At 55.4% G+C, this 25,763-nt stretch overlaps 1 protein-coding gene across 9 annotated transcripts in view; it reads left to right on the forward strand.

The window, feature by feature from the left end:
• The window catches only part of MYO18A (myosin XVIIIA), a 97,993-nt gene that overhangs the window by 30,728 nt on the left and 41,502 nt on the right, over positions 1-25,763 (forward strand). For 8 of the 9 annotated variants that reach the window (XM_012648299.1, XM_012648300.1, XM_012648295.1 and 5 more), the window contains exons 3-10: positions 20,980-21,067; positions 21,265-21,371; positions 21,485-21,661; positions 22,014-22,227; positions 22,461-22,603; positions 23,255-23,355; positions 24,187-24,250; positions 24,455-24,599. In XM_012648299.1, the coding sequence (XP_012503753.1) occupies positions 20,980-21,067; positions 21,265-21,371; positions 21,485-21,661; positions 22,014-22,227; positions 22,461-22,603; positions 23,255-23,355; positions 24,187-24,250; positions 24,455-24,599 (1,039 nt within the window). Of the gene's footprint in view, positions 1-4,364; positions 4,441-20,979; positions 21,068-21,264; positions 21,372-21,484; positions 21,662-22,013; positions 22,228-22,460; positions 22,604-23,254; positions 23,356-24,186; positions 24,251-24,454; positions 24,600-25,763 lie in introns of those variants that run through there. The other variant, XM_012648303.1, reaches the window with a different exon arrangement.

Genomic DNA, 25,763 nt, shown 5'->3' on the forward strand with positions numbered 1-25,763 from the left:
CCTCGGCCTCCCAGAGAGCTAGGATTACAGGCGTGAGCCATCACGCCCGGCCTCAGGAGTTTTTTTGACTATATTCTGTTTTTGCCTTACATGCAGACTTTAGAATCTCACCCTATATAATGTGTGACTCTGCTGTATACAATAGAGCACCATATCGAGTATGATCAAGAACCACTATATGTATGTGGTATGCTTAAGTATAGATAGTGAGTGCTGTGGTATTTAATGGTAATTCAATGATATTAATAATTTAATTACTATCTAAAATTCGCCAGGCCTGACGTCAGGTACTTTACATGTGCTGTCTCTTTCAGTCTCATGACAGCCCCACAAGATAGATATTATACTACTTAAAGGCAACAGAAGTGGAAACTCTAAGAAGTCAAATAACTTTCCCTTAGGTCAGACAGCAAGAAAGAGGCTGAGCTGGGATTCAGACCCAGGCGCGTGTGTCTGCCAAGTTCATGCTCTTTGCGCTGCACTTCAGGCAGGTCTTGGGTTTCAGGGAAGGCTGCATAAAAGAGGCAGGATTCAAGATGGGCCTCGAGAGACAGGGAGGGTTGGACAACGTGGAGAAGTTTTCACAAGTAAATGCTCTGGTGGTGGTGACAAGGGCAGGGGACGTGGAGAGATCTACCTGAGAGAGGGTGAGAGGGTGAGAGCCAGGCCGGCTGGTAAGAGGGAGAGGAGACCGGAGAAGTGAAGGTGAGGTGTTGTAGATTACGGCTGTCCGAGGAGGCAGGCCGAGGGGCCCCGGGGTGGCCTGGCTGGCTGTGGGAGCGCCCGCATGGCCTCCGGAGCCCTCACTTAGGCTTCCTAAAGACATGGATCGTGCCCTGAGATGGCACCACCCTTTGAGCAGCAGAGCTTGTGGTCGGGTGTGAGCCTATGTGGGCTGCCGGGGCCTCAGGTTTCCCCTCTGAACGAAGAGCTGTGCCCTTTTCACTGGGGGAAGCGAAACTGCTTTGAGATGATCTGTGTCAGTTACACCAAACGCCTCAGAGACGGAATTGACAGGGTTTAGTCATCTGAACAGAAAAGAGGAGTGGATGGACACATGGTTACTCGTAACTCAGAACAAGACTGTGCAGATGAAGTGACGCCTCGGTCACCCAGAAGTCGTCTTCCGGAGCACTGCTCAATGGCAGTGGGCCCAGAAGGCCCTTGCGCAGCCACAGGAGAGGACAGCAAGTCCTCGTGTGAAAACCCAGGCCCTCCACTCGCAGGAGAACCTGCAGGTTTCACTGACATCCCGCTTTTTCTGCTTTGGACGCCTCCTATCAGGCCTGGTTATCTGGTTTCCTAGCCTTTGGCAGAAAAAACGTATTAGAAGGAAGTGAGACTGCTGGAGACAGTCACGCTGACAGGCAAGTGACAGCTGACAGCCTGACGGGGCAGGGGACAAAAGAACTAAAAATCAGACATACAGCCACAAAGGGCGTCTGGCCTTCCTAATATAGGCGTATCCAAGGCTTCAGTTTGGCGGCGGTGCCTGGGAGGGGGCTGGTGCCCTTTGAGAGAGGCGTGGGGCAGTGATGGGGCAGAAGCCGTCTTGTAGCCAGGCTGGGAAATCGGAGTCATCGCAGTGGGGACAACGTGCCCTTCAGTACAGGATGGAGTGGAAATGAATTGAGCTCAAGAGGGGAATCTCAGAGTTCGAGATCTTTGAGATGAATTCAGAGTGTTTTGCTTAAGAAAGTAGAGAGTATATAAAATGTTTGTTATTTTTATGATTGTAAACAGAAATAGAATTTAGAAAATGACTTAAAATAGAAAATATTTTGTCCCTTAAAAGGGGTAGGCTTCAGTTACCTGGAAATTTTGCTTACGATGCCCCTTTTTTCCTCTGTAATGATCATAGGTAGATAATAATAGTTAAAATGTATTGAAAACTAATGTGCTGGACACTATTCTTAGAGCTTTGTATGTACTAATTCTTTTAACCCCTATAAATGCACAATATGGTAGGTACTGTTATTTTCTCATTTTACAGATGAAGAAATTGAAGCACATAGAGGTCAAGTTGTGTAGTTTACGATGTGGAAGAGCCAAGATTAAATCAGGCAGTCTGTCTCTGGAGAACTTGCCCTTAACCATGGTACCCTACAAAAAAATTCCTTTTTTTGAGATAGGGTCTTGGTCTGTCACCTGGGCTAGAGTGCAGTGGTGTCAGCCTTGCTCATAGCAACCTCAAACTCTTGGGCTCTAGCGATCCTCCTGCCTCAGCCTCCCAAGTAGCTGGGACTACAAGCACCAGCCACCATACCTGGCTAATTTTTCTATTTTTTGTAGAGACGGGGGTCTCACTCTTGGTCAGGCTGGTCTCGAACTCCTGGCCTCAAGCGATCCTCCTGCCTCAGCCTCACACAGTGCTAGGATTATAGGCATAAGCCCCCAAACCTAGCCAAATTCCTTTTAAAAAGTGGTTTTCAGCCTTTAATGTGCATCAGAATCACCTGGAAGCCCAGTTTAACACAGATGCTGCACCCCTTATCCAGAGTTCTTGGTGCAGTAGGTCTGGAGCAGGGCCCTGGAATTTGCATCTCTGACAAGTCCCCAGGTGATGTTGATGCTGCTGGTCTGAGAACTTTGAGAACAAAGCTTTTTCACATATGTTCTGATCAGTCTCATACCAACTGGGTAAAAGGGTCAGTGCAGGCCTAATCCTCATTTTATGCGTGAGGGATATTTAAGTCAGCTGCCCATGTTCACACGCAAAGTCATTCATTCTTTCATTCATTCACTCATTCATTTAACAAATGGGCACATCCATGCTAGGCCTTATGCTGGCCTCAGAGTCAAGCAGTTCTCAGCCTTGGCTGCATGTAATAATTACGTGGGGAGCTTTAAAAATCCCAGGGCCCAGGCCATCCTCCTAGCCCAATTAATCAGAAACTGAGAGGGAAAGGGTGGGATCCAGGCACCAGTGATTTTAAAGTCCCACAGGGGATTTCAGTGAGCAGCTGAGGTTGGCACCATTGTGCTAAGAAGGCACTGGAGATGCAGAGACCTGTGACGCTGCACGTGCTTCAGAAGGGCCAGGGTATCCCCTGGGAAGAATACCACTCCCTAGTGAGCAGCGGCTGTGTCCCAGTGGCCTGTGTGGGGCTGTATGATGATGTGACTTGGACAGTGTGTGGTGGGTAGGAGGCAGAGCTGGATTTTGGTCTTCTCAGTCAGTGCTTACCAGTCTTTTCATGGAGAAAGTACTACAATTTACAGGACCTGCTGGCTGCTAGAACTGACCAGGGGTGACAAGCCCAGAGTCTGCCAGTCTGGTTAGGAGATAGCTCTGCTCCAGGGCTTCCTAGCACCTCCCCCACCTGACCCTTTTTTTTTTTTTTTTTTCCTGGAGAGGAAGAAGGAGGCAATGACTGTTTCCTTTTTTTCTGCAGAGCTGACATCTTCTGAGACTTGCAGGTCCTGTCTTTTTGCTTCTTCTCATTTGGTTCCCAGCTCCCATTTCAGCCTCTCGGGGTGTCCTGAGCCCTGGTGTGGGCATCCTGTCGCGATAACTGGAGTGCCAGGCCAGGATGTCTCTTTACAAGGAACACTGGCTTTGCACTGGCAGCCGTTGATCATTGGCCAGACACCCACGATTTCCTGTCTGCAGGGCTAAGGCTCACCCACCCCACCCTCATCTGTGCCTGTGCAGTCACTGGCTTGTGGGGGGGAGAAGGATGTATACACAGAGAGCGTGATTGATTCTCTGCTTGTCCCCAGTGTGTTTATCACAGTGAGGCAGCAGCAGTGGCCTCAGACTGATTGTGTGGGTCTGTGCTCCTGCTGGACTTTACAGGACCGCTGTGCGGCTGCTGTTTGGGCACAGTGTGCAGTGGGCCCTGTGTGTTGTATTGGAGGCGACGTTAGTGGCTGTCTTGGCCTCTGCCGCAGTAATTAGATGGCTGGGGTAGACCTATGATTTGTGTGTTCTTGAGAAGACTGTGCTGTGGTCGAGTGCTTGTGCATGCTGGGGTGTATGTGTGTGTGTACGTGAATGCGCATGTGCTCGTCTCAGTCTTGGCCTGTGGGGCCGGGGGCTGCAGGTCTCAAATTCCTCTGCTATTTTTAGGGGCCGTATCAGCTCAGCTGTCCGGGAGCCTGGGTGTGTGTCAGTAGGAAAGTCCCACCCTCCCTGTCCCATGCCCCTAACCCCCAACTCTGCCCCCCCAACCCCGATGCCCTCACTCCAAGAGCCTCCTCCTTCCCTTCCCCACACACGCTGTAGCACCTCTCCCGCCTGGCGTACCTGGTACCCGCAGTCCCGCAGACCACTTGCTCTCTCCACTGGCTCCGGCCAGGGCTGGGCAGCTCCGGCGGGAGGGGCCCCGGGGAGGGCGGGACGGGGGCGGGGCTCAGGCAGTGCTATTTTGAGCCGCTCAAGGAGCAGCATCGGAGGGAGTCTCCTTGCTCTGGGCTGCTCCAGGCCAGGCCATGCGGGTGAGTGTCCCTCTGACCCCCCAGTCCGGAACTGTCCCAGGCTCCTCATGCTGTTTCCTCATTTAGGAAAGGAGGGACCTTTTGTTATTTCCCCAGATGTGGCTGAAGTAGGTGGGGAAAGAAGGGTGGGGCTGCCTTGGGGCTCCTCTCGGAGCCTCTTGGTAGGAGGAGAATCACCCAGCTCCGGAAGCCTCAACACCCCTCAGAGGCCAGGGACAGGGCATCCCGGGCCTGAGTCCTGACTTGAGGAGCTTTGGAGGGGCACTGTCTTCTAAACCTCAGTTTCCTGGGACTGCAGCTGCCACTCCGCCACCCATGACACGCCTTCCCCACAAACCATAAGTGCTTTTGCAGCCTTCATTCCTTAGAATGCTGTTTTTTTAAAAGCCTTGGAACCCCAGCACCCCAAGGCCTGTGGCAGTCTTGGCCCTCCTTTGTGTTGCCAGTATAGCCCTCTACTCTTTCTTCCTCCTGGCTAGACAGGAGAGAGGGTCTTGAAAGGGGATGGTCCTTTGAGGTGCCAGGGACCCCCCTTCCCACTGTCCCCAAAAGCAGGCTCAGCATGGCTGCCTTCATTTCTGTGCATAGGACACTTGGAAGGGGCACAGACGGCATCTTGGGAATGCCCTGACTGCCCGTAAGTCTCTTTTTTAGCAGAGATTACTCCAGAGAAGTAAGTTCCTTAAAAAAGCAAGTGAGGAGAGACATAGCTGCCTCCCAGTCCATTCTGTCCCCCCCACTCTACCCCTCCCAGCCACCAAGGGTAAGGTTTTCAGTTGTGTCAGCAGTTGGCAGGGTGTGTGGGCCGGCCTGGTGCGGAGGTGTATCAGGAGCCTGAGATGTGCCCATGAGCACTTGTATCTCTCTGTGCCCAGGGACTGTCCCACCTCGGCCCCCAAACTGGCACGGGGGTCGAGGTGTGTGTGGGCAGGGTAGGGGTGGGGTAGAGAGAGCTCCTCTTGCTGAGAGGTGGGTACTTCCTAGTCTAGCTTACTCCTCACCCCACCTCGGGCCCCCAGGCCACCAGTGCCAGGTCACAGATTCAGAGCTATGCTTGATGATGGCCAGGCAGATGGCACAGTGCCCTGCAGAAGGGCAGTGAGCATCCCCAGGGAAGGGAGGCCTCCAGCAGGTCTGGCCGTTAGAGGAGGAAACTCAGGCCCTTCTGCAATGGCAGTGGCAGCAGGAAGCCATTCCAGTGCACCTGCTTCCTCCAGGCTGGCCGGCAGTGACGGTGGGCTCTCAGCTGCTTTCTCTTCCGCCCTGGGGTGGGGGAGGGCTCTGGCTGAGGCTGGACCAAAAGGGCCAGAGTGTCCCAGCCAGGTTCTGTTCCCCCTCCTCCTCTGGTTGGCAGCGTGGCCTTCAGGACACTCCCTGCAGAGCTCCCCTTCCTCTCAAGCAGCTCTGTGTAAAGTGTGTTCCGGTCATAGGTGGAGGGGCGGGTCATCTGCGGACACCCCTACTTTCCGCCCAAGCTGCTGTTCTGGCAGCTGGTGTCGGGGAAGGACAACAGTGTGGGTGAACTGAGGGATGTGGAGAGCAGAGTTTGCCTCCGTTCCTGAAAGCCAGCCTTGGAGGCTCTTGCTAGAAGACCTGGGTCTGAGTCCCAGATCTGCCACTCGCTGTACGAGGCCTTGGGCAAGTCACTTGACCTTCTGAGCCTCCTTTTGCTCATTTGTAAAGTAGCAGTCATACTACTAGAGGGATGTTGTGAGGATCAAATGAGAATGCAGGTGAAGAATTTGGCACAGGGCCTGGCACGGAGTAAATGCTCCACAACCATGAACTGGTATTACTATTATTGCTATTATTTCTTCCCTTCTCCTTCACTCCCCACCCCAATTCCTTAGATAAGTTGGTGCTAGGTTGGGACTGGCAGGGAGAAGGTCTCCTGGGAGCTGCCCTGTGTGCCTTAGAATAGGAAGAGACAGAGAAGAGAGAAGGAGGCCATGCCTCTTGTCCCTCAGGATGAGCTGCCCTGAGCATGTGCACGTGTGGGCAGAGGGGGCGAGGCAGAGAAGGCACCTTGGCCACAGGCTACGTCTTGGCTTCCTCTGGGCACTCTCTCTGAGGGTTACCTGCCACTCTGGGTTTGCAGTGTGCAGGTGTCTGACATGGACACTTGGGCCTCAGTGCATTTGTCCAGGCCCAGCATTCCAGGTCTGGGGGCTGCCTGGTGGATAGAATTGTTCTCCTGAGGGCATTTGTGCCCCCAGTCCCTCCTGTGAGGGGCGTGGAGGGTGGCAAGTTAAGGGAGGGTGAGCCCTGCTGGCACTGTGGAGGGTAAAACCCAGCCTGGCTCCATGAGTGCCAGAGTCTTCCAGGGCTGAGGCTAGATGGTCCCTCAGCACGTTTCTTGGATTTCTCCTCTCTGAGAACAAATGCTTCTAGCTATTATCTCCTTTGCTTTTCCTTTTTTATTGACTACTTAGCCATCTTCACAATAAAAATAAGCAGTAATTAACAAATACATAACAAAATAAACACCAAGTGTGTCTATTGTGTCTAATTCACACAGTTTACGAGATTATTATGATCACTGTTTGCATACTATTTAGGTTCTAGTTTTTGTGATTGATGTTATTTTGTGTGGAGTTTTCCATATGGTTACCTTGACCACGTGTTTGTCAGTTTAAATGGCAATATGACAATACATTGTACCGAGCATCATACTGTACCCAACTGTTCCCTAATTCTAGGCATGTGGGTCATTTCCAATTTGGAGCTGATACATAGAGTGCATCTACAAAAATCTTTGTGTGGGTTTGTGTGCTTTTTCTTTCTCTGTCTTTCATTAAGTCAACTCAGTGGACATACGTTCCTGAAGATGGGATGGCTAGGCCAGAGGATGATGCACTTCGTGGCTGTTGCTGTTCCACAAAATGGAACAACAATTGCTGCTAAGCAATTTCACAGTGTCCCTGCCCTCCCTCCCAAACCCATGGCATTGAGTTCACTATCGATTTGTTGTTGGTGAGTGTAGAGATTATACCTCCCTTGTTTGTACCACATCCTGGGAGTCAGGATATGCATCATTCTCCATAGTTTACAGTTGGAAGAAGAGACCAGAGGGGAACAAGAGGTTTGTGCAAAGAACCCCTCTCCCTGATTCCAGCACTATCCTGCAGCTAACATTTATTAAGTACCTACAGTATGATGGGTAAGACAGTCCTGCTCAGCAGGAAATCAGTCTGAGAATGACACAGACACACCAAGATCCACCCTGGTTGTGAATCCCAGCTCTGCCACTCACTGGCCAGGGGGTTCTCGGCACCTTACCTTCTCTGTTTCTTCATCTAGAAAGTGGGTTGTTGTGAGGGTTAAATGAGGAGACAGGTATGAAGTGCCTGCCCCTGTGTCTGGCTCATAGAAAGTGTTTAGTGAGCGTTGGTTTCTTTTTCCCTCCCTCAAGGGAAGAGGACAGAAGTGCCACAGAGGGAGGAGGTGGTCAGAGCCTCAGAGTGGCAGGATCATGGCTGGGTCTCCCTTTGCAAGTCCAAAAACTTATATTTGGAAAAGTGCTAGTAAACACCGCACTGTCAATCTTTGGCTTAACCAAAGCCAAAGATTTGTCATGCTTTGGCTTAACTCAGATCTCCTAAACCTCGGCGCCAATGAAGTCTATCAACCAGACTTGGCTACCAAGGATGACTCAGCCCCTCTGATGCCGGCCTAACGTAGCAGAAAAGGTGGACACCAAGGAAGCGGCACAGGCTTTGGAGTCAGACCAACTTGGGTTCAAACCTGAGTTCCACCTCTTACAAGCTTTATGACTCAATCTTTTTCTGAGTCTTTTTCCTCATCAGTAAATGGGAATAATACTAATTCCCATATCAGGAGATTATTGTAAGATTTATGTTAGAAAATAATGTTAAATGCCTTGTACAGGCCCATCTCATTCTAGGTGCTCCATATTCCATATTTAATGTTGTTGGAAATGCCTGAAAGCTGTAGACAGGGGACAGGTCAGGGAAGAGAGGCCTTGGCTCTGAGCACCTTTGCTCCACAAAGCCATTATTCCCAACTCGGGGAGTGACCATAGCAGAGACATTGCCACCATCTTTGGGGCCTGAGTTCCTAATCTGTTGTTTTTTTTTTTTGAGACAGAGTCTCACTGTGTTGCCCAGGCTAGAGTGCCGTGGCGTCAGCCCAGCTCACAGCAACCTCAAACTCCTGGGCTCAAGCGATCCTCCTGCCTCAGCCTCCTGAGTAGCTGGGACTACAGGCATGCGCCACCATGCCCGGCTAATTTTTTCTATATATATTTTTAGTAGAGACGGGGTCTCGCTCTTGCTCAGGCTGGTCTCGAACTGCTGAGCTCAAACAATCCGCCCGCCTCGGCCTCCCAGAGAACTAGGATTACAGGCGTGAGCCACCGTGCCCGGCCTCCTTATCTATTTTGTATTGAATAAAGATAACTTCCTCTTGATCCCAAACAAATCTTAGTTAAAATCCAGTGATAAGAAAGCGAGGAAAAATATTCAGGCAATTCTGCATAAAAGCCACAGAGAGAATTTCCTTTGGGGAGAACCCCACATTTGTGTTCAGAGCCATGCTCAGGGCCTGGTGTCCTCATAGCCTGGGCCCACAGGACCTCCCTGGACAAGTAGGAAAATTGAACAAGAGATGAAAGAGCAAACGAGTTAATTAAACAAATAAACTTAAAGTCTCAAGACCTCGTGGCGCAAGGGTAGCGCGTCTGACTCCATAAAGTTTCTAGCATATTAACTGAATACTAAAACACAGTCAACAAAGCAAATTAAAAATAACTAATTGCTGCTGGGCACAGCGGCTCATGCCTATAATCCCAGCACTCTGGGAGGCCGAGGCAGGAGAATCACCTGAGCTCAGGAGTTCAAGACCAGCTCGAGCAAGAATGAGACCCCCATCTCTACTAAACATAGAAAAAATTAGCTGGGTGCGGTGGCACACATCTGTAGTCCCAGCTACTTGGGGAGACTGAGGTAGGAGGATTGCCCTGAGCCCAGGAGTTTGAGGTTGCTGTGAGCTACGATGATGCCACTGTACTCTAGCCTGGGTGACAGAGTGAGACAATGTCTCAAAAAAACAAGCAAACAAAAAAACCCCACAACTAACTGAAAACAAAACATTTTCTAATTTTTAACTATTAATTCATTGTAAGTATTTATACGAATGAACCAATTCTCAGACTCCACTGAATTGAACTGATTCTTTGGATGAAGTCCCTCCCTGGGCTGAGGCTGGTTCTGACTGATGATTTCAGGAGGCCGAGCTCTGGTTGCCAACCCACAGATGGGACAGCTTTATGATTCTCCAGGCCTCTTGCCCTGGCAGGTCATTGTGTGTTGCAGGTGGAAGGCAGAGTTGCTGGGGTCCTGGAGCAACTTCCTGTCCTGGGATTAAAGCCTGAGCCTTTGGTTTACTGTATTTAGGGTTTGAGTGCCTCTCCCCACCCAGACTCTGAGGGTGCCAGACCTGGAAAGGACGTTAGCCGTTATCTAGACTAGCCCAGCCCATAATTCCACAGAGAGGTCTAGAGAGGTGAAGTGGCTTGTTCAAGGGCACACAGCTTGCGAGGGTAGGAAGTTCTGTGTTCTGTACCCGCCTTGCCTTCACTTTCCTCTAGTATTTTATGACCTTTCAAGTTTTGTAATCCTTCCTCCTCCACTCCATCTCTCCTTTCCCTTTGTCGCCCACAGCATTTGTCCTGGCAGGTCCTGGCCTTTAGGAAGACTCCGAGTCCCTGAGAGACCTGCTCCCCATTTCTCTTCTGACCCAGGGTGCGGGTTACCTTCAGCACCATGGCCTTTTCATCAAGGTTCGCCTTCTGGGAGCAAAAGGAAAGTCGGATTTCAAAACCTTTATGTTTTGCCCGTGTGCTTGGCATGGTGTATCTGCAGGCAGGAGACTGGCTTATGGCAGTGGGAGCTTCGGAAGCTAGAGATGGACTGGGGCACGTGTGTAGAATTGGGAGTGGGGACAGAATGACAAGGGGGCTGGTGAACTCCCTCTGGATGGGCTCCTGCTGGCCCAGTCAGGCTTCTCCCCTAAGCTCCACCTCTGGTAAGCTGAGCCGCCTTTTGTCCCGCTGGTGCCCCACCAGGTTAACCCCTCCACACCCTCCCCACCGCCCTGCTGCTCTGACTCACCCCTGGGAACGCAGGCTGCTGTGGAGGGACCGCTGGGAATGGCTTTGGCCCTGAGGCCTTTGGAACTGGGACTCCCTGAGTCTGGGGGCTGTGGTGGGTTGGAGGAGAAGGGGACGAGGGTGGGGATTCAGGCCAGTTGGCCATCTAGGTCCATGGGGTGATTCAGGCTGCAGACCTGGGCGTGCCTTTGTGCGTGTGCACAGTCCCCAGCTGGGCAATGACCTACAACAGCCAGAGCCCTTCTGGTGGGGGAAGGGGCAGTGAGTCAGCCTGATACTAAATCCAGAGCTGAGCTCAGAGCTGGGCCCAGTGTCCCAGACACTTGGGGGGCAACCAGTGTTTTCCCCAGTGCCTCACCTTAGGCCAGACGTTTGGGGTCCCCAACTCGAGCCACTGGAGGGAGGACAGATTTGGAGCTGGTGAAGGACGTGGAGTGGACTTGGAAACTGGGCCACCCCGGAGCCTGAGCTAACGGCACTGCACGCAGTAACGAGTGTGTCTGTGTGGTTTGCGCACACTTGCTGTCCCCCAGCCCGTGTGCCCGGGAGCTAATGCATGGTGTGATCCCTGGGGAAGGGTGGGGTGGTGGCATGATAGCCCTTGGTGGGGGCAGCAGGTGCGGACCTAGACTCTGCCAGTCTTCTTTATTCCCTCTCCACCAGCCCCGCCCTTCCCTTCCTCTGCCCCAATCCCAATTGCTAAAGTAATAGGCTCTACTCTGATGAATATTTGCCATTTTCCCTCTGTCCTTAGCAGTGTGAACTAGCTTGGAAGCTTGAGCCCATTGAAAATAGCTCTGTGGACAGAGCTTTAAAACTGCAGCAGCCATCACGCTGCTAATTTGGGCTCAAAATTAGCCATAGACCCTGGTTAAAATTGGAGAGTCCCCCCTAAGTGGGTAATATAAATGATTCTGGATGTTTCTAAGGATCTTTTCCCTTAAGAATCAAGGACTTCTTCCTGTGCTCCTATGCCCATCGGCCTAAAGAGAAAGGCATGCCGAGGATGGGGAGGGTTGGAATAGGCCTGTCTTTTCCCTGTAATCCTAGGTGACTGAGGAAAGAAGGGAAATTGAATCCACTAGGACTGCCTGAGCTTTTGGAGGGAGAGATGCTGGTGAGGGGGAGAGGAGAAGGCTTTCCCAAACTTGAGGCCTGGCCCCTCTGAGTCTGTTCCGAGCCAGTCTCTGAACTGAAAGAACCTTCAGAGCTTCCACATCATCTGCCCCTATTCCAGACACACTGTGGTATCTGCTCCTTCCCTCTGAGTCAGGCCAGCCAGCTCCTGGGCTCTAGCACAAACCCCTGGCCACAGTATCCAGAGCTCAGGCATCTTTCCTTCTTCCACACCCCGCCCCTAACCTTGGGGTTCCCTCCCTCAACTGCATGGTTGGCAGTTTTGTGGGTCCGAGGTTGGGAAAGTATCTGGCTTCCTGAATCCCTGCCCCTGCCCCACTTCCTGCCTCCAGCCAGAGCTCAGCTGTGGCTGGGAGGGCCCTCAGGCTGTGAGCTGGGAGAAGTCGTACAGGACCTAAGAGCAAGCCAGAGCCAGCCTGATGGAGCCACCCATGAGCCCTACACTGAACTCGCTGGCCCAGCAGGCACCCACACTGGGGTTAGCCCTCCTCCCCAGTGACTGGAGCAGGGGCTTTCTGTTCAAACCACTTCTTGTCTGAGCTGGGAATGACTCTTGTAGTTTGGCATGAGTTGAATTAGCTGGATCTTTCTATCCACCGTGTAATCAAGCCATGGTGTTGCTGTGGGCGGACCTCTTGACACAGCCCAAATGGGCACCGTGGCTGGGCACTGAGGGCAAGGGTATTGGCTTTCGCCTCCACAGAGACTCTTCATTCTTGAAATTGTCACTGGACAGTTTTCATCCCAGGATAGGGTATCTCTTGCCCAGGTGCCCTGGCCTCAGTACGCCTGAAGACCCAGGAGCTCTGCCTCTTAGGGAGAGAGGCCCCTTGAATGCTTTCTCCTGTGCTTTTATTGCTGGGTCTCCCGGCCCTGACCCCCCAGTGACTTCTCTGTCTGCTCCCTCAGGTTAAAGAGGAGGACAAAACCCTGCCAAAGCCTGGCCCTCCTGGCAAAGAGGAAGGGGCTGTAAGTGCTTCTCCGAGACCCCCGTGTGTGTGTGTCTGGATGGTTGGGCTTGTCCCTGCACCTGCCAGCCCTAGACTAGCCTGTGAGACAGTTCCATGGAGTGGCAGGGACTACAGGGACTCCTCCATGTGTGGCATGGCTAGACGGAGTGCCTTTCAAGGGGGAGAAGGTGCAGCGTGTGCGATGCCAGCTTGGGGGCTGTGAAGGAGATGGCCAAGGTGCTTTGGGGACCTCCTCCTGACCTTCTCCTCCCACCCCCGCTTAGTTGCCTAGCTTTAGTTCTGGTTTCCTGAACCCTTTGGGGCTGGAGAGGCTTAGCTGGGCAAACTCTTAGGTCAGGGACCACCAAACGAGAGCTCAGCTGTTGGGACTCTTTAGCTTGCTCTGGGTGGCACAAGGGCACAGAGGGATTTCATTGCAGCTGCTGCTGTCTCTTCCAAGACCCCGTCAGCTGCTTGGTACGGGTGATCTGGAAGCAGGCTCCAGCTGCCCACTGTCCCCAGCCCACAGCCTTGGGATAGAGACCCCGAGTAAAGCTGGACTTTTCCCAGGCAATAGAGGAGAGAAAGTTCCTGAACAGCAGGGCCAGAGATGTGCCGTTAGGAGAGGGCCACAGTCAGCACAGGAAGCGGAGTGCCCAGGGCTCTGGGGCAGAGCTGGATCACAAAACAGATTCTCGCTTTATTACCTCAGATGGTGCCTATCCCGGCTCCCCCCACTTCCTTGGACAATTCGATTAGCCAGGCATTGTGGCTTCCACCTGATCTGCAAACAGTCCTGCAAGGCCAGCCTGTGATTTCAAAGGGATGTGTTTGAAAAATGTGAGGGAGGGGCCTCAGAGTAGCCCAGATTTTTTATGAAAATTACATGTAAAGTGCTTCGATGAGTGCCTGGCACATAGTAAGTACCATGTAAGTGTTAGCAATTACTATCATCTTTGCCATCAGCATCTTCTTAAGTTAGGGAGTTGAGAGCAAAGCTGAAAAAGGAGGGGAAAGGAGTAGGACCCAGTAGCTGGGGCCACTGGCCAGCTCTGCACTGTCCTGGCATGCGATTGAGCACTCTTGGCCTAGGAGGTTGAGGAAGAGGCACCTTCCAAGCCTTCCCTCTCCACCCCTGCAGCAGAGCTGCCCTGTAGCCTGGACTAAGGCCCTTGGCTCAGCTCTGCTCAGGAGGTGGGGCAACCTCTCTGTGTGGCACCCAGAGGCAGCAGCTCCCGGGTCTTTCATTCTGTGAGCATCTTCCTGCACCCAGACAGGCATGAGCAGCCAGACCTTCACAGAGCCCAGTGCCCAGCTGCATTCTAGAACCAAGGTGACTGTTTTGGGGAACAAGGACTAAAGCACAGCCCAGTTAGTGACAGAGCACTGCCTGGCCAGCAAGGAAAACTCTGCCCTGCCATCAGCCTTCCCAGTGGCAGTCCATTGGGACTACAGACATTTCCCACCAGTGTGTGGGACAAGGGTGGGCATACCAACTGGGCGCCAGTGTACTCCAGTTGGCTCCTGGGTGCCCAGAGCCCGAGAGGCTGGCTGGGCCAGGCACCCCACTCCAGGGCAGAATGGAGCTGTGGCTGCCTGAGTGCTTAACCCTTTGTGGACCGTAGCTGCCTCCTCTTCCTCCCATCATACCACACACACTCTGGGAGCTGGGAAGCCTCCAAACCCTTGAGAGGTTTGCAGGAGGAAAACTGCAAAGAGACTGGCAGAAAGCAGGCTGAAGTAGAAGCTTCCTGGGCCAGTGCTGGGTCTCTGCCACCAGTGAGAGTGTAGGTGATGTGCAGACAGTGGCCACAGAACAGGGCCATTGGGGGCAGGAGGTGTGGCATGTCCTGGGGCCAGGAAGAGCTCCCTGACCATTGCCATCTTTAGAATTGGCAGGCTTTGGGTCTGACTGCCCAGAAAAGCAGGTGATGGAAGGACCAGGGAGCACAAAGGCAGGAGGCCCCAGGCTGGGACTGGTGGCAGGAGTGGTGGCAGCAATTGGCTACTGCTGTTTGGGCTCTGAGGCAGTGGGCTCGCCTGGATCGGGGCTTGGTTGCATAAAGCCAGTAACTCTGGGGCACCTCATGGGCCTCTGGGCACTCTGTACTAGCATCTCACAGTTCTGTGCTAAGCCCTGAGATAGACAGCAGGTGACAACAGTACCTGATTGTGCTTTGTTGGAAAGAGAAGCCAAACTCTTAGATGCAATTGTCCTATCAAGAAGATGGAAAGAGGACTCCCCGGGATAGCCTCTTGGAGCTCTGTGTTGTTTGGTGGATGAATGGAAGATCTGTTCCAGGGCATGAGGTCACACCCTGTCACTTCCTCTGCATGGGGTGGGCAGGGATGCGGGGTTGATGCTAACGTCTACCTGTATTTGTATGTAGCTAGAGGGCAGCTCAAAGGACAGCACTGGCCCATCTAAGAGTCCTCAGCCTCCCACCAGTCCGATACCCTCAGAGACGTCCCAGAGAGCCAAGAGCCCTGCGCGCACACTCGCCATGAACGGCCCCGGGGCTGCCTCGGCAGAAGGCCCAAGTGAGGAGGCCCAGGGCCTGTCGCGGAAGCGGGTGGCAAATGCAGTAAGGAAGGTGGTCAGCAAGGTGCTGCCCGGTGAGGAGCTTGGGGGTGCCAAGGAGCCCCCAGGCAGAGGGGTCAAGTCCCCTGAGTACCCAGCTCGAGGCAAGAGGGGAGAAAAGGCAGCCCCTAGCCCCAAACCGCCACCCCCTCCACCTCCTCCCCCTGTTCTGCCCAAGCACGAAGCCAAGAAAGAGGCAGCCAAGGATGAGCTCTCAGTGGGCCTGCGGAGCCTGATGTCTCGAGGCAGAGGCAAGGACCACAAGCCCCGTGGCAAGCAGTCTCCTGGGAAGGGGGACAAGCCCTCCAGCCAGGAGCCAGGCTCCTTGGGGAAACCAGGCTCCCCAAAGATGGTGGACTCCCCGGGGAAAGCAGGCTCCCCAGCCACACCTGAAAGCCCTCAGAAGCAGTGTTCCCCAGCCCCACCAGAGGAGGCGGCGGACCCAGGCTCCGCTGGCCGGAAGTCAAACCTCACTGGAAAGCAGCCGTCCAAGTCACCAGCCCCTGGTGTGCAGCAGGAGGTACCCGAGTGTGTCACTAACCTGCATTGCCCCTCACCACTCTTGCTCGAGGGCCAGCCACCCTCACAGCCGGCTTCCCCAAGCCACCTCAACAAACCCTGCATGACTAAGAGGCTGGGCCCAGGGCCGTGTGCCCATGGCAGGGATTGCATGGCTTTCCTTAACTGAATTCTGGGACCCGTGGTTGCCTGGGCTCTGGCCCAGCGGCTAGGATGGGAACCACTAACCAGCATGCTCCTGGCCTTGTCCTGGGAGTCGGGGCCTGGTCCCCAGCTACACGGTGCCAGTTTGAGGCCCCAGATCCCAAGCTGAGGGGCAGAGTCTTAGCAGATCAGTGCAGGGGTAGAGAGACAGTGCGCTTTCAAGTCGAGAGGCCCGTGTTCGCGTCCCCAGCCACTCGCCCGGTGAGCCCGTCAAGTGGGTATAACACAGGTCCATAATCTCTCTTCTGATGCCCTTGGGGCCAGAAATATTTTGGAAATTAGTAATTTGAATATTTTAGAATGTCACGCAGTATACATAATGAGCAGCAACCATAACAAACACGTTAATATTTCTAAAGCAAAGTCTATGAATGTTCACACTGCAGGGGGATAGAGGATAAACAATCAGGTTTTGCCACCAACATAGTTAAGGAAAATCTTTTGATTTGGGGGCTTTTTGGATTTTGGAATTGAAATAAGGGATAATACTTGCTTTGAAGGGTTTTAAGTAACCAGAAGACTAGAAGTGATCCAGGTGGTGCTCCAAACCTAGTCCTGGGGAGGGGGGGTGCTCCACAAATGGCAACGTTGACAGTGACGCAAGTAGCAGTTGTTAATGCCATCACTGCCATCACTACCTTCCTCAGGCCTGGCCAGTGTGTCCCTCTGGCAAATAGGACTCTCGAGGAGCCCTGTGCCTGCATGGCAGATGGGCACAGTGAGCCTCTTTGGATCTGGGGTGACCCTGTCCTCCCAGAAAGTACCCTCTGAGTGGGGCAGGAGGCTGAGAAGCAGGAAGGAGGGCCCAAGGATGGTTAGTCTAACCCCTGCCCCTTGGAAGGGGATGCCTGCGTGGCTGGTCTTTGAGTTGGGGACAGTTGTCTTCAAGCCACCCAGTTTTGTGGACCCTGCTGAGGCCTCTCAGTGTGTGGGGGAGGGGCATCAGCTTCCGACCCTGCTCCCCTGTGCTCGTGCAACCTCCTTCTGGCTGGAGGGAGAGAGCTCAGGAGGATGCTGGGGCACAGCCTGAGGGTCCTTGAGGCCCTCCCTTGAGTGCTACCTCCCAGGACCCGTGGTTCCTGGAACCTGCCTCGCCCCCCTTCATCCCGGGTGCTGCAGCACTTACAGAATAGCCAGCTGTAGCTGTTCCCACCCTCCTGGCCCACTCTGAATCAGGAAGTGACTGTTCTGGCGCACAGGGAGGAGTTGGCATGGGCATTTTGGCCCAACAAGCAGGGTGTGAGCTGAACTGTCAGCCCCTCAGGAGAACCTCCAAGTAGCCAAGGAGTGTCGTGTGCCTGTTCCTGGGCCGGCTACCCTCCCTGCCCCTCCTCTCACTAGGGAGGAGCTGGGGGCTGAGACATGACCTGACTTGGAGTCCAGCCACCTGTCACCTGGGCCTGGGGCAGGGGCCAGAAGGGTGTGTGGGGTAACAGGGCTATTTGGTGCCCAAGATAGTTAGGACAGTAGGAAGAAATAACCAGAGGACTCCCAGGCACCTGTTCTTTTTCCTCATCTGATAGTTTAAAAACTCAAATTGGCACCTGGCTTGCCTCCCTGACCCTGCTCCACTTCCCTGCTGGGTCCCAGTGGCTTTCTGGACTGGGAGCTCGGCATGCTGTACCCCGGCCCCCAGGCCAGGACTAATAGTGGTTTAACCTTCAGGCAGGAGCTGCCAAGGTCCAGCTGACCCCCGTGGAAGAGGCCCACCTGCGGCTTGAAAGGATCTTCACAGCTCCTGTAATGCCCTTTCTGTCGGGTGTGGGTCCCTAGCCCCTGGCCCTCCTTTTCCTGAGGCTGGTGGCAGGACCGTGTGTGTCTGTGTGTAGGAACACTGGCTGTGAAGGGTGTCTCCATGGTGGCCTGTGGGCCTTCACATTGCCTTCCCACTGGAAGACATGAGAAAAGGGATCTGGGGAGGGTTGTTCCTTCAGAGAGCCCAAAACTCTGTCCACATGGGAGGGGACCCCTCTTGGCTGGGGATCGAGTCTCCCTGGCCCCATTCTTCTGCCGTGAGTACACGTCTTGGTGCCACGGCGTGGTGGGTGGCAAGGCAGGGGGCTAATGCTCCCCATTTTTGATGCCCTGGCTCCCCAGACCCAGGTGGGGCCTATTAACTCCTTGCCCATTTCTAACAGGCAACATGCAAGGCCCGGCTGACTCCCACCCTCTCCAGAAAGGCATTTGAGGGCTTTAAGTAACTGGACAGAGACAGAGGTCAAGGCCGACCACAGTCCCTTGGCTCTTGGGCAGTTGGGAGGTGGCCCCAGGTTGGCCCTGGGTGGGGTCAGTGTGCCTTCCTGGAAAGGTACAGGAGTGCACTGGGGGTTTGAAGAAGAGGGCCTGGACTTGGGGCTGCTGGAGGCCTTGTTCCAACAGGTGCAGGGGGACAGCTCTGAGAGCAGCCCTTGGCATGGGGAGTGGCACTCTTGGGCATGTGTTTGGAGGCAAGGAACAGCTCTGTGCTGATGTCTGGTGGCCACAGGGGAGCTAGGCTGAGAAATGCCCCGGAGATAAGACAGAAGGCTCCCACGGGGCCCAGGCCCTGGGTATGGTGAGGTGGCCTGGCCTGGCAGACACATGAAAGAGGAAGCCTAATTCAGAATGGACTAGATGGCTGGCCCAGGAGAGACCGTGGCTAGAGGCAGACTGGCAGACTCCTGCCCAGGCCACTGGGAATGACTTAAAAGAGTGTCTCCTCTGAGAGTCTGATGGTAACAGGTGTCTTGTAACCTTGTAACCTGGTCTGGCCTCTCCTTGACTGGCTGCAGTTCACCCACCAAGGCCAGCTCCCAGGTCCTGGCGCTGAGGTCCTCCCACCTCCACCCTGTGCCTTGGGCAGTGACAGTGAGCCGGCTCACTTGGTCCAGGGGTGCTTGCTTGAAGGGACATGCCAGTGGTCTGCTTGTCTTCACCCCTCTTCTTCTCTCTCTTCTTTGCTTGCTGTCAGCAGCTGGACCCTGAGGCCGCCTCTCCTGCCCACAGCCAGGTAGGGTGCTTCTGCCGCCCTCGGGAGCCCTCCGCTTCCTCCGGTGACCACCCACCACCCCTGGCCTGTACCTGGGCTGGCGTCTGTGCCCGGGCCTCATGCTGGAGTGTAAGGCCTCTTCTCCTTCAGGCTCCCACCCTGTGTCTGGGGGGACCCTCAGGGGATGGCAGTGCCAGGAGCTCGAAATGGTACAGCCCTGTGCCAGGCTCTTGGGGAGCCTCTGGACCAAGTGTCACCCTTCAAGTTTGGTCTCTGTGGCATGTGGTTCTCAGCCACTGGAGTCTGAGGGCCTGGTTGGGTTCTGGGTGTTTCAACTCTTCTCAGTCTGGGTAGAGAAAGCTGAAAAGGTGAATCTCTGCCCTCTCCCAGCCCAAGCCTGAAGATGACACATTCTCTGTCTCCACCTCCTGGCCAGTCTGAGAAACCATTTTCAGATTAGCACTAAAGGAGTTAGTTATAACTTTGATGTCATCGGTCCCCAAATACCTAGCCCATAGAATGTGCCCATTCAAGACAAAGGTCTCTCCTGTCTCACGTGATTTGAAAAAAATACAACATTGTAATGATTTTTTTATAAAGTTGTATTTCTTCAAATGTAAAGAACTATCCTTTTTTAATGTCTTCACTTAACAAATCAAAACGTTGACAGCCCCATAGCGACCATCCCATCTAAAAGATCATTTTACTCGTTCGTGAAACCCAGAGACGGGGAGCCTCTGATGCAGCCCGGCCCTCTCCCCCCAGGCCGGGGAAGGGCAGTCCGGCCCACAAGGGGGCATTACCTGAAGCCAGAGTCCAACCTGGGAGTGGAACCCAGATCTCCTTTCTTTCAACTCCAAGAACTGTGACAAAGAACACACTTCTTATGTTTCTTTGTCCTTTCCTGATCCCTCATCCAGGGCATCAGGTCTCACGAGGAAGGGACCCCTGGGATGAGGGACTCTAGGACACTAACTGTGCCTCACAGCTGGGGGCCTTGGGGGGGCTTAGGGCCAGCCGGAGGGTGGGTCCATGCCCCTGGGGCATCCATCCCCCACCAGGGGCCACTGGATGGCTTTGCTGCCATTTTGCCCACAAATGACCAAGGGAGCCTGGTCGGTCACTGGCACTGGGCCCTCTCCTGTCTCCCAGCTCCAGTGTCCTTAAGGATGCCAGGTTTGACAGCCCCACACCCTGACAGAGCCTGTGGTGACCTCCTGGGGCCTCTGGGCCCCAGCCCCTTCACACCCACTCCTGTGCCCATCTATGTGACATACAAGTCCCTCCCTGTGTTTGACAGAGCAGGGCTGCCCCCTGCCTCCAAATCTCTGGCCATGCTGCCTCGTGCCTTTGTGTGGCATTAGCACGTCCACTGGGTCCATGTCACTGCCACTTTCTGAGGAGGGGCCTTTGCTGACCGTGACATGGAGGAGAAGCAGGGAGGCTGGCATGTGCACCTGGGCACTGTCCCTCTGCCCAGGTAGAGCATCCTGTGCAGGGGAAGGCCAGGACTGAGGCTAGGGCCCCCAACCCACCTATCATTCTGCACTGCACAGTGTCCCAGGTGGACACTTCTCTCTTTGGGTCTGAGGAAATGCCCTTTCCCAGCTCGGTGAAGGAGGCCCTGCCATTTGGATGAGGCGAGAAGCTGGATGTGAAAGATCCTAGTAGTTGTGGCCCAGGGTTTAGGGGCTTGGGCTCAGGATACTGATCTTACAGGCTTGGCATGATGGAGGACAGAGGGTGGCTGAAGGTAGAACCTCGCTTTCCTGGGGCCTGCTCTCTCCTGGGCACATGCTCCCTGTGTCCCTGTCCTTCCAGACCCTCAATGCTGGTGTGGTCTCTCCTCTGTGTCCTTGTCCTTAGGGCTACTCAGAATCACCACTGCTACCACCCTCTTTCCCTGACACCTCTGATGTCCCTGTGTTCTGTGTCTGCCACCATGTTCCCTCGCCCAGCGGCTCATCTTGAAGGCCTTCCCCTCACTCATCTCCTCTCTCCTGCTGTCTTCCAGAGCAAAGCCTGACTTTATTCTTCCCTCCTCTGATAGGCCAAGACAGAAGAGCAGATCGCAGCTGAGGAGGCCTGGTATGAGACAGAGAAGGTGTGGCTGGTCCATAAGGATGGCTTCTCACTGGGTGAGTCTTTGGAGGGGCAGGGGGCACGTGTCCAGGACTCTGGTCTCAGGGCTGGGCAGTGGGTGTGCCTCTGGGTCTGGTGAGGGCTGGGCGGTGAGCAAGGAGAGGCTGGTGACACTGTGGGGCGGAGGACAGGACCATGGAGGGCAGCAAAGGCTTCCCAGGCCCACGTCCAGCTGTCTGTCCCTCCTCTGCAGCCAGTCAGCTCAAATCCGAGGAGCTCAGCCTACCTGAGGGGAAGGTGCGCGTGAAGCTGGACCACGACGGAGCCATCCTGGACGTGGATGAGGATGACGTGGAGAAGGTGTGCGGGAGGCGGGGTGAGGGCACAGCAGTGGGCTGGGTCGGGCGGGCCTGTTCTCTGCAGTGGAGACAGGTGCTGCTTCTTCAATGCCGCCTGCCTGTCCCTTCACACAGGCTAATGCTCCCTCCTGCGACCGTCTAGACGATCTGGCCTCACTGGTGTACCTCAATGAGTCCAGCGTTCTACACACACTGCGCCAGCGCTACGGCGCTAGCCTGCTGCACACATATGCTGGCCCCAGCCTGCTGGTCCTCAGCCCCCGTGGGGCCCCCGCCGTGTACTCTGAGAAGGTGCGACACCCTCGAGGCTACCATGCTGACTGGGGGACCCACCCCCCACCCACCCCACCTGCCCTGGCTCTCTGCCCTTCCCCTTTGACATCCCATGGGCTGCTGTCCACCCTCACAGTTGACTTTGGGAAGAGGAGTCATTTCGAGGGATGGAGGACAGAAGGACCTCCCTGTAACATTTAACACAGTCCGGGACTTGGCTAGTATCTGCATCTCCATGCATGGCCTTAGCTTCAGAATCCCTGGGCACCACTGGAGTGAAAATCCAGAAAGATGTGGACCGTGGGGGTGAGGGTGTCTGGAGGGGACCAGCTAAGAGCCTACCCTTCCCTCCGTTGCTCTCCTGCCTAAGGTGATGCACATGTTCAAGGGGTGTCGGCGGGAGGACATGGCACCCCACATCTATGCCGTGGCCCAGACTGCGTACCGGGCAATGCTGATGAGCCGTCAGGACCAGTCCATCATCCTCCTGGGCAGCAGTGGCAGTGGCAAGACCACCAGTTGCCAGCATCTGGTGCAATACCTGGCTACCATCGCAGGCACCAGTGGGAACAAGGTGTTTTCTGGTGAGGCAGGGACACTGGGAAAGCTGAGAATAGGGTGAGGAGATGGGGCGGGGAGGCAGGACCCTCCTAGGTCCCAGCTCCTTTTCTCCCTGGCCTCTCCATCCCCTCAAAACCACTCTGTCCCTGGGCAGTTCTGGTCTGAGTGGCTCCAAGGCTCCATGCCTCTGGAGCCCACGGCTGGGGATGAGCTGCCCTTGGCTCTCCTGATGTCCCCTTGGGCCCGTATTCTGCAGTGGAGAAGTGGCAGGCTCTGTACACCCTCCTGGAAGCCTTTGGGAACAGCCCCACCATCATGAACGGCAATGCCACCCGCTTCTCCCAGATCCTCTCCCTGGACTTTGACCAAGCTGGCCAGGTGGCCTCAGCCTCCATTCAGGTGAGGGGGGCACTGCCCGGGCCTCAGGGTAGTGGGAAATGGGCCACCTGACTTCGTGCTCTAGAAATCAGGCTCTCTTCTGAGCCTCACTCCACTTTCCTGCCCTAACAAAATGGACCCGGCACAGGCAGGGCTGGCCTGCACTGCCGGGAGGCGTCACCAGTCTGCCCTCCGTGCCTCCTGCCCTGGATGGGGCCCAACTCGGCCTCCTGCCCAGCTCCCTTCTCCCCGCCAACCCTAGGGTTGTCCCCACCCTACTGTCCCCAGCCTCATGCACACTTTCTGAAGTCCATGCTTGGGGCTTCTCTCAGGACAGGCTTGTTGGTAAAGTAGGGCCTGGCTAACGCGGATTCCCTCCCAGGGTAGATATCTCACCACAAGCTCCCATCTTTGGAAGGCTGGTGCCTGGGGGCTGGGCAGGGCAGCAGGGCCCCCCCCAGGAGCTGGGCCTGTCTTCTTCCTCCTGGTTCTGGTTTCTGTCCCCTGTTTGACCCCAGGGGGATTTGGCGTCTGGTTGAACACACCTTGGGAGTAAGATGCAGCTGCTTGTTCCCAGGGCCTGGAGGACCATGGCCTGGTTCCTTCCAGTGTGGGGTGGGAGAAACAGCCTGGCACTACCCTCCTTACCCACACCTCCACGCTCTGCCACAGACGATGCTTCTGGAGAAGCTGCGTGTGGCTCGACGTCCAGCCAACGAGGCCACGTTCAACGTCTTCTACTACCTACTGGCCTGTGGGGATAGTAGCCTCAGGTGAGACAGGACAGCGGGCATACAGAGGGTGCTCTGGACTCCCGCCCACCAACTGGGTTCCTGGGCCTTGCCACTTGATTGGATCCTGTACCATTTGTTCATTGAGTGCCTACTATGTGCTAGGCTCTGAGCTGGGCCCTGGGGATGGCGAGATGAGTGAGACACAGGCCCTGTCAGGAGCTCCCTGGTCCTGGGTACTGGAACCCTGCTGTAGGAGAGGGGTGCAGCTGACCCTAAGTGTTCCCAGAGCCTGGCTAGGATCTCTGTTACCCATGAAGCCAGGTCTGGAGAGGAAAGCACAGAGACGCAGGTGGCTGGGGACTTGGCCACAGTCACACAACTGGATGGGGCTGAGCTGGTACTTGAGTTCACACCGGGGCCCAAAGTCCATACTTGTTCCATGCCAGCCCTTCCTTTCCCATGTTGGCTGCCTCTGCCCCACTCCTCCTTTCAGACCTTCGGACTTGCTGTCTGTGTTCACTGAAAAGGGATACATGGTCAGGCTGAGCCAGCAGCCCCAGGCCATTGTCCTCCTTAGCCCTTCCCGTAACTGAGGGCACAGTCTCTACTCTGGCTGGACTCACCCTTTAGGCAGGTTCCCTGTTCCCTTCCAGGGGTCTGGCTGGATCCTCTCACCAGGGCATCTCTGGTGACCTGTCCTGGGGAGGCCAGTGCTCTGACCAGGCATCTGGGCCAATTAGGAAAGGTGGCGGCACTGACAGTGAGGGAAGGTGGGCACCTGGAAGCTGAAGCTGTCTGTCTCTGCCCTGGTAGGGAGATGCCTGGGCGTGGGGACCAAGTGCTGTGCTGACGCCTCATTTGTACCCCTAGGACAGAGCTCCACTTGAACCACTTGGCAGAGAACAACGTGTTTGGGATTGTGCCACTGGCCAAGGTGAGGGGCCTGGGGTGGCAGCCCTGGCCTTGGGAGTCGGAGAAGCCTCTGTGGGCCGTGATGCCCCCTGGGAATAGCAGGAGCCCAGCTAGATCTGGGTGGCTCCACTCAAGTCTCGCCCTTGCTGAGTCCAACAGCGTGGGGTGTGCTGGGAGGGACAGCCCCTCTGGGGTCCAGTGCCAGCGTGCCCGTCTTTCTCTGCAGCCTGAGGAGAAGCAGAAAGCGGCGCAGCAGTTCAGTAAGCTGCAGACGGCCATGAAGGTGCTGGGCATCTCCCCTGATGAGCAGAAGGCCTGCTGGCTCATCCTGGCTGCCATCTACCACCTGGGGGCTGCAGGAGCCACCAAAGGTAACCTCGTGGATCCCAACAGCCTGTCTTGATGCCCAGGAGACCAGGGGCCTGCCCATGCCCAGCTCTTCTGGCAGCACAGACCCAGCTGTTCTCAGACACACCCCTCTTTTGCCTGTGCCTCTTCCTAGTCCCCCACATCAGAGCAGAGGGCGTAGAAGCATCTCTGCCAGTGGTGGCCCGAGGCCTGGACTGAGCTGGCCTTGACTGGGAGCACCGTGCGGAGCGGGGAGGGTGTCCTGAGGCTGAGGGGAAGGGAAGGGCATGCACTCGGAGCAGTGCCCAGGAATAACTCTGCTTCTTGTTCCCTTCCTGACAGAGGCCCCTGAGGAGCAAGCGGGTAACTGACCTTTGCCCCGCCCTGGGGTGTAGGGGCACTCACCCTGCCTTGGTGCTTCCCTGGGGGCCGGGCTTGTTCTGTCTTAGCAGAGGGGACTGGTTTGGGGAGAAGCCCCCGGGTAGAGGGAGGAAGGGGGGCCTGCTGGCTGTGGGGCTTTTGGGAGCCCCAGGAATAGCTGCTTCTCCTTCCTGTTTTGCAGCCAGATTCTGGAACCTCTCAGGAGGCCTCCAGGGGGCTGAGGCTTGGGGGTGGGCTTGCTTCCTGGGGCTTCCGAGGCCAGTTTCCCGTCTTCACCCCTTCTCTCCAGCGGTTTGGTGGCTGTGTCTCTCCCACTAGGGGGCAGCAGGCACCGCGGAACGAGCGGGCCGTGCTTTGGCAGCGTGCTTGGGCTTGAGAATGGCTGGGAAGAGTTCTGTCGCCCTCCTCTGAGTTACACTGAGGGGCAGCGACTGGCGATTCGAGCGCCTCTTTGCTCCTTTCTCCTCCATTTTAGAGAAAGGGGATGCTGGCTCTGAGCGGCACCCTGGGCTTCGGCTTTGTCACCTGTGGGGTGCGAAGGCCCCCGGCTCTTGAGCAGCAGTGCAAAAGCGCTGGCAGTGGCGGGTGCATGCAGGAACAGGCGCTGGGTGCCAGGCCCCTTGTGACCCCAGCAGGTGGCACCCCTGCCAAAGAGGACCCAGGCTCTGGGTTAAAGACGTTGTCTCCAGACTGAGTGGGAGGACGGGCGGGCAGGCAGGCGTGTGGCTGTCTTGAGGGAAGTTGCTGTGCTCTGAGGAGGTGACGAGCCCAGGTTTCCTTTCACCCCACCCAGCTCTGACTGCAGG

Source organism: Propithecus coquereli, unplaced genomic scaffold (genome assembly GCF_000956105.1).
Source record: "Propithecus coquereli isolate 6110/MARCELLA unplaced genomic scaffold, Pcoq_1.0 Scaffold281, whole genome shotgun sequence".
Taxonomy (NCBI): domain Eukaryota; kingdom Metazoa; phylum Chordata; class Mammalia; order Primates; family Indriidae; genus Propithecus; species Propithecus coquereli.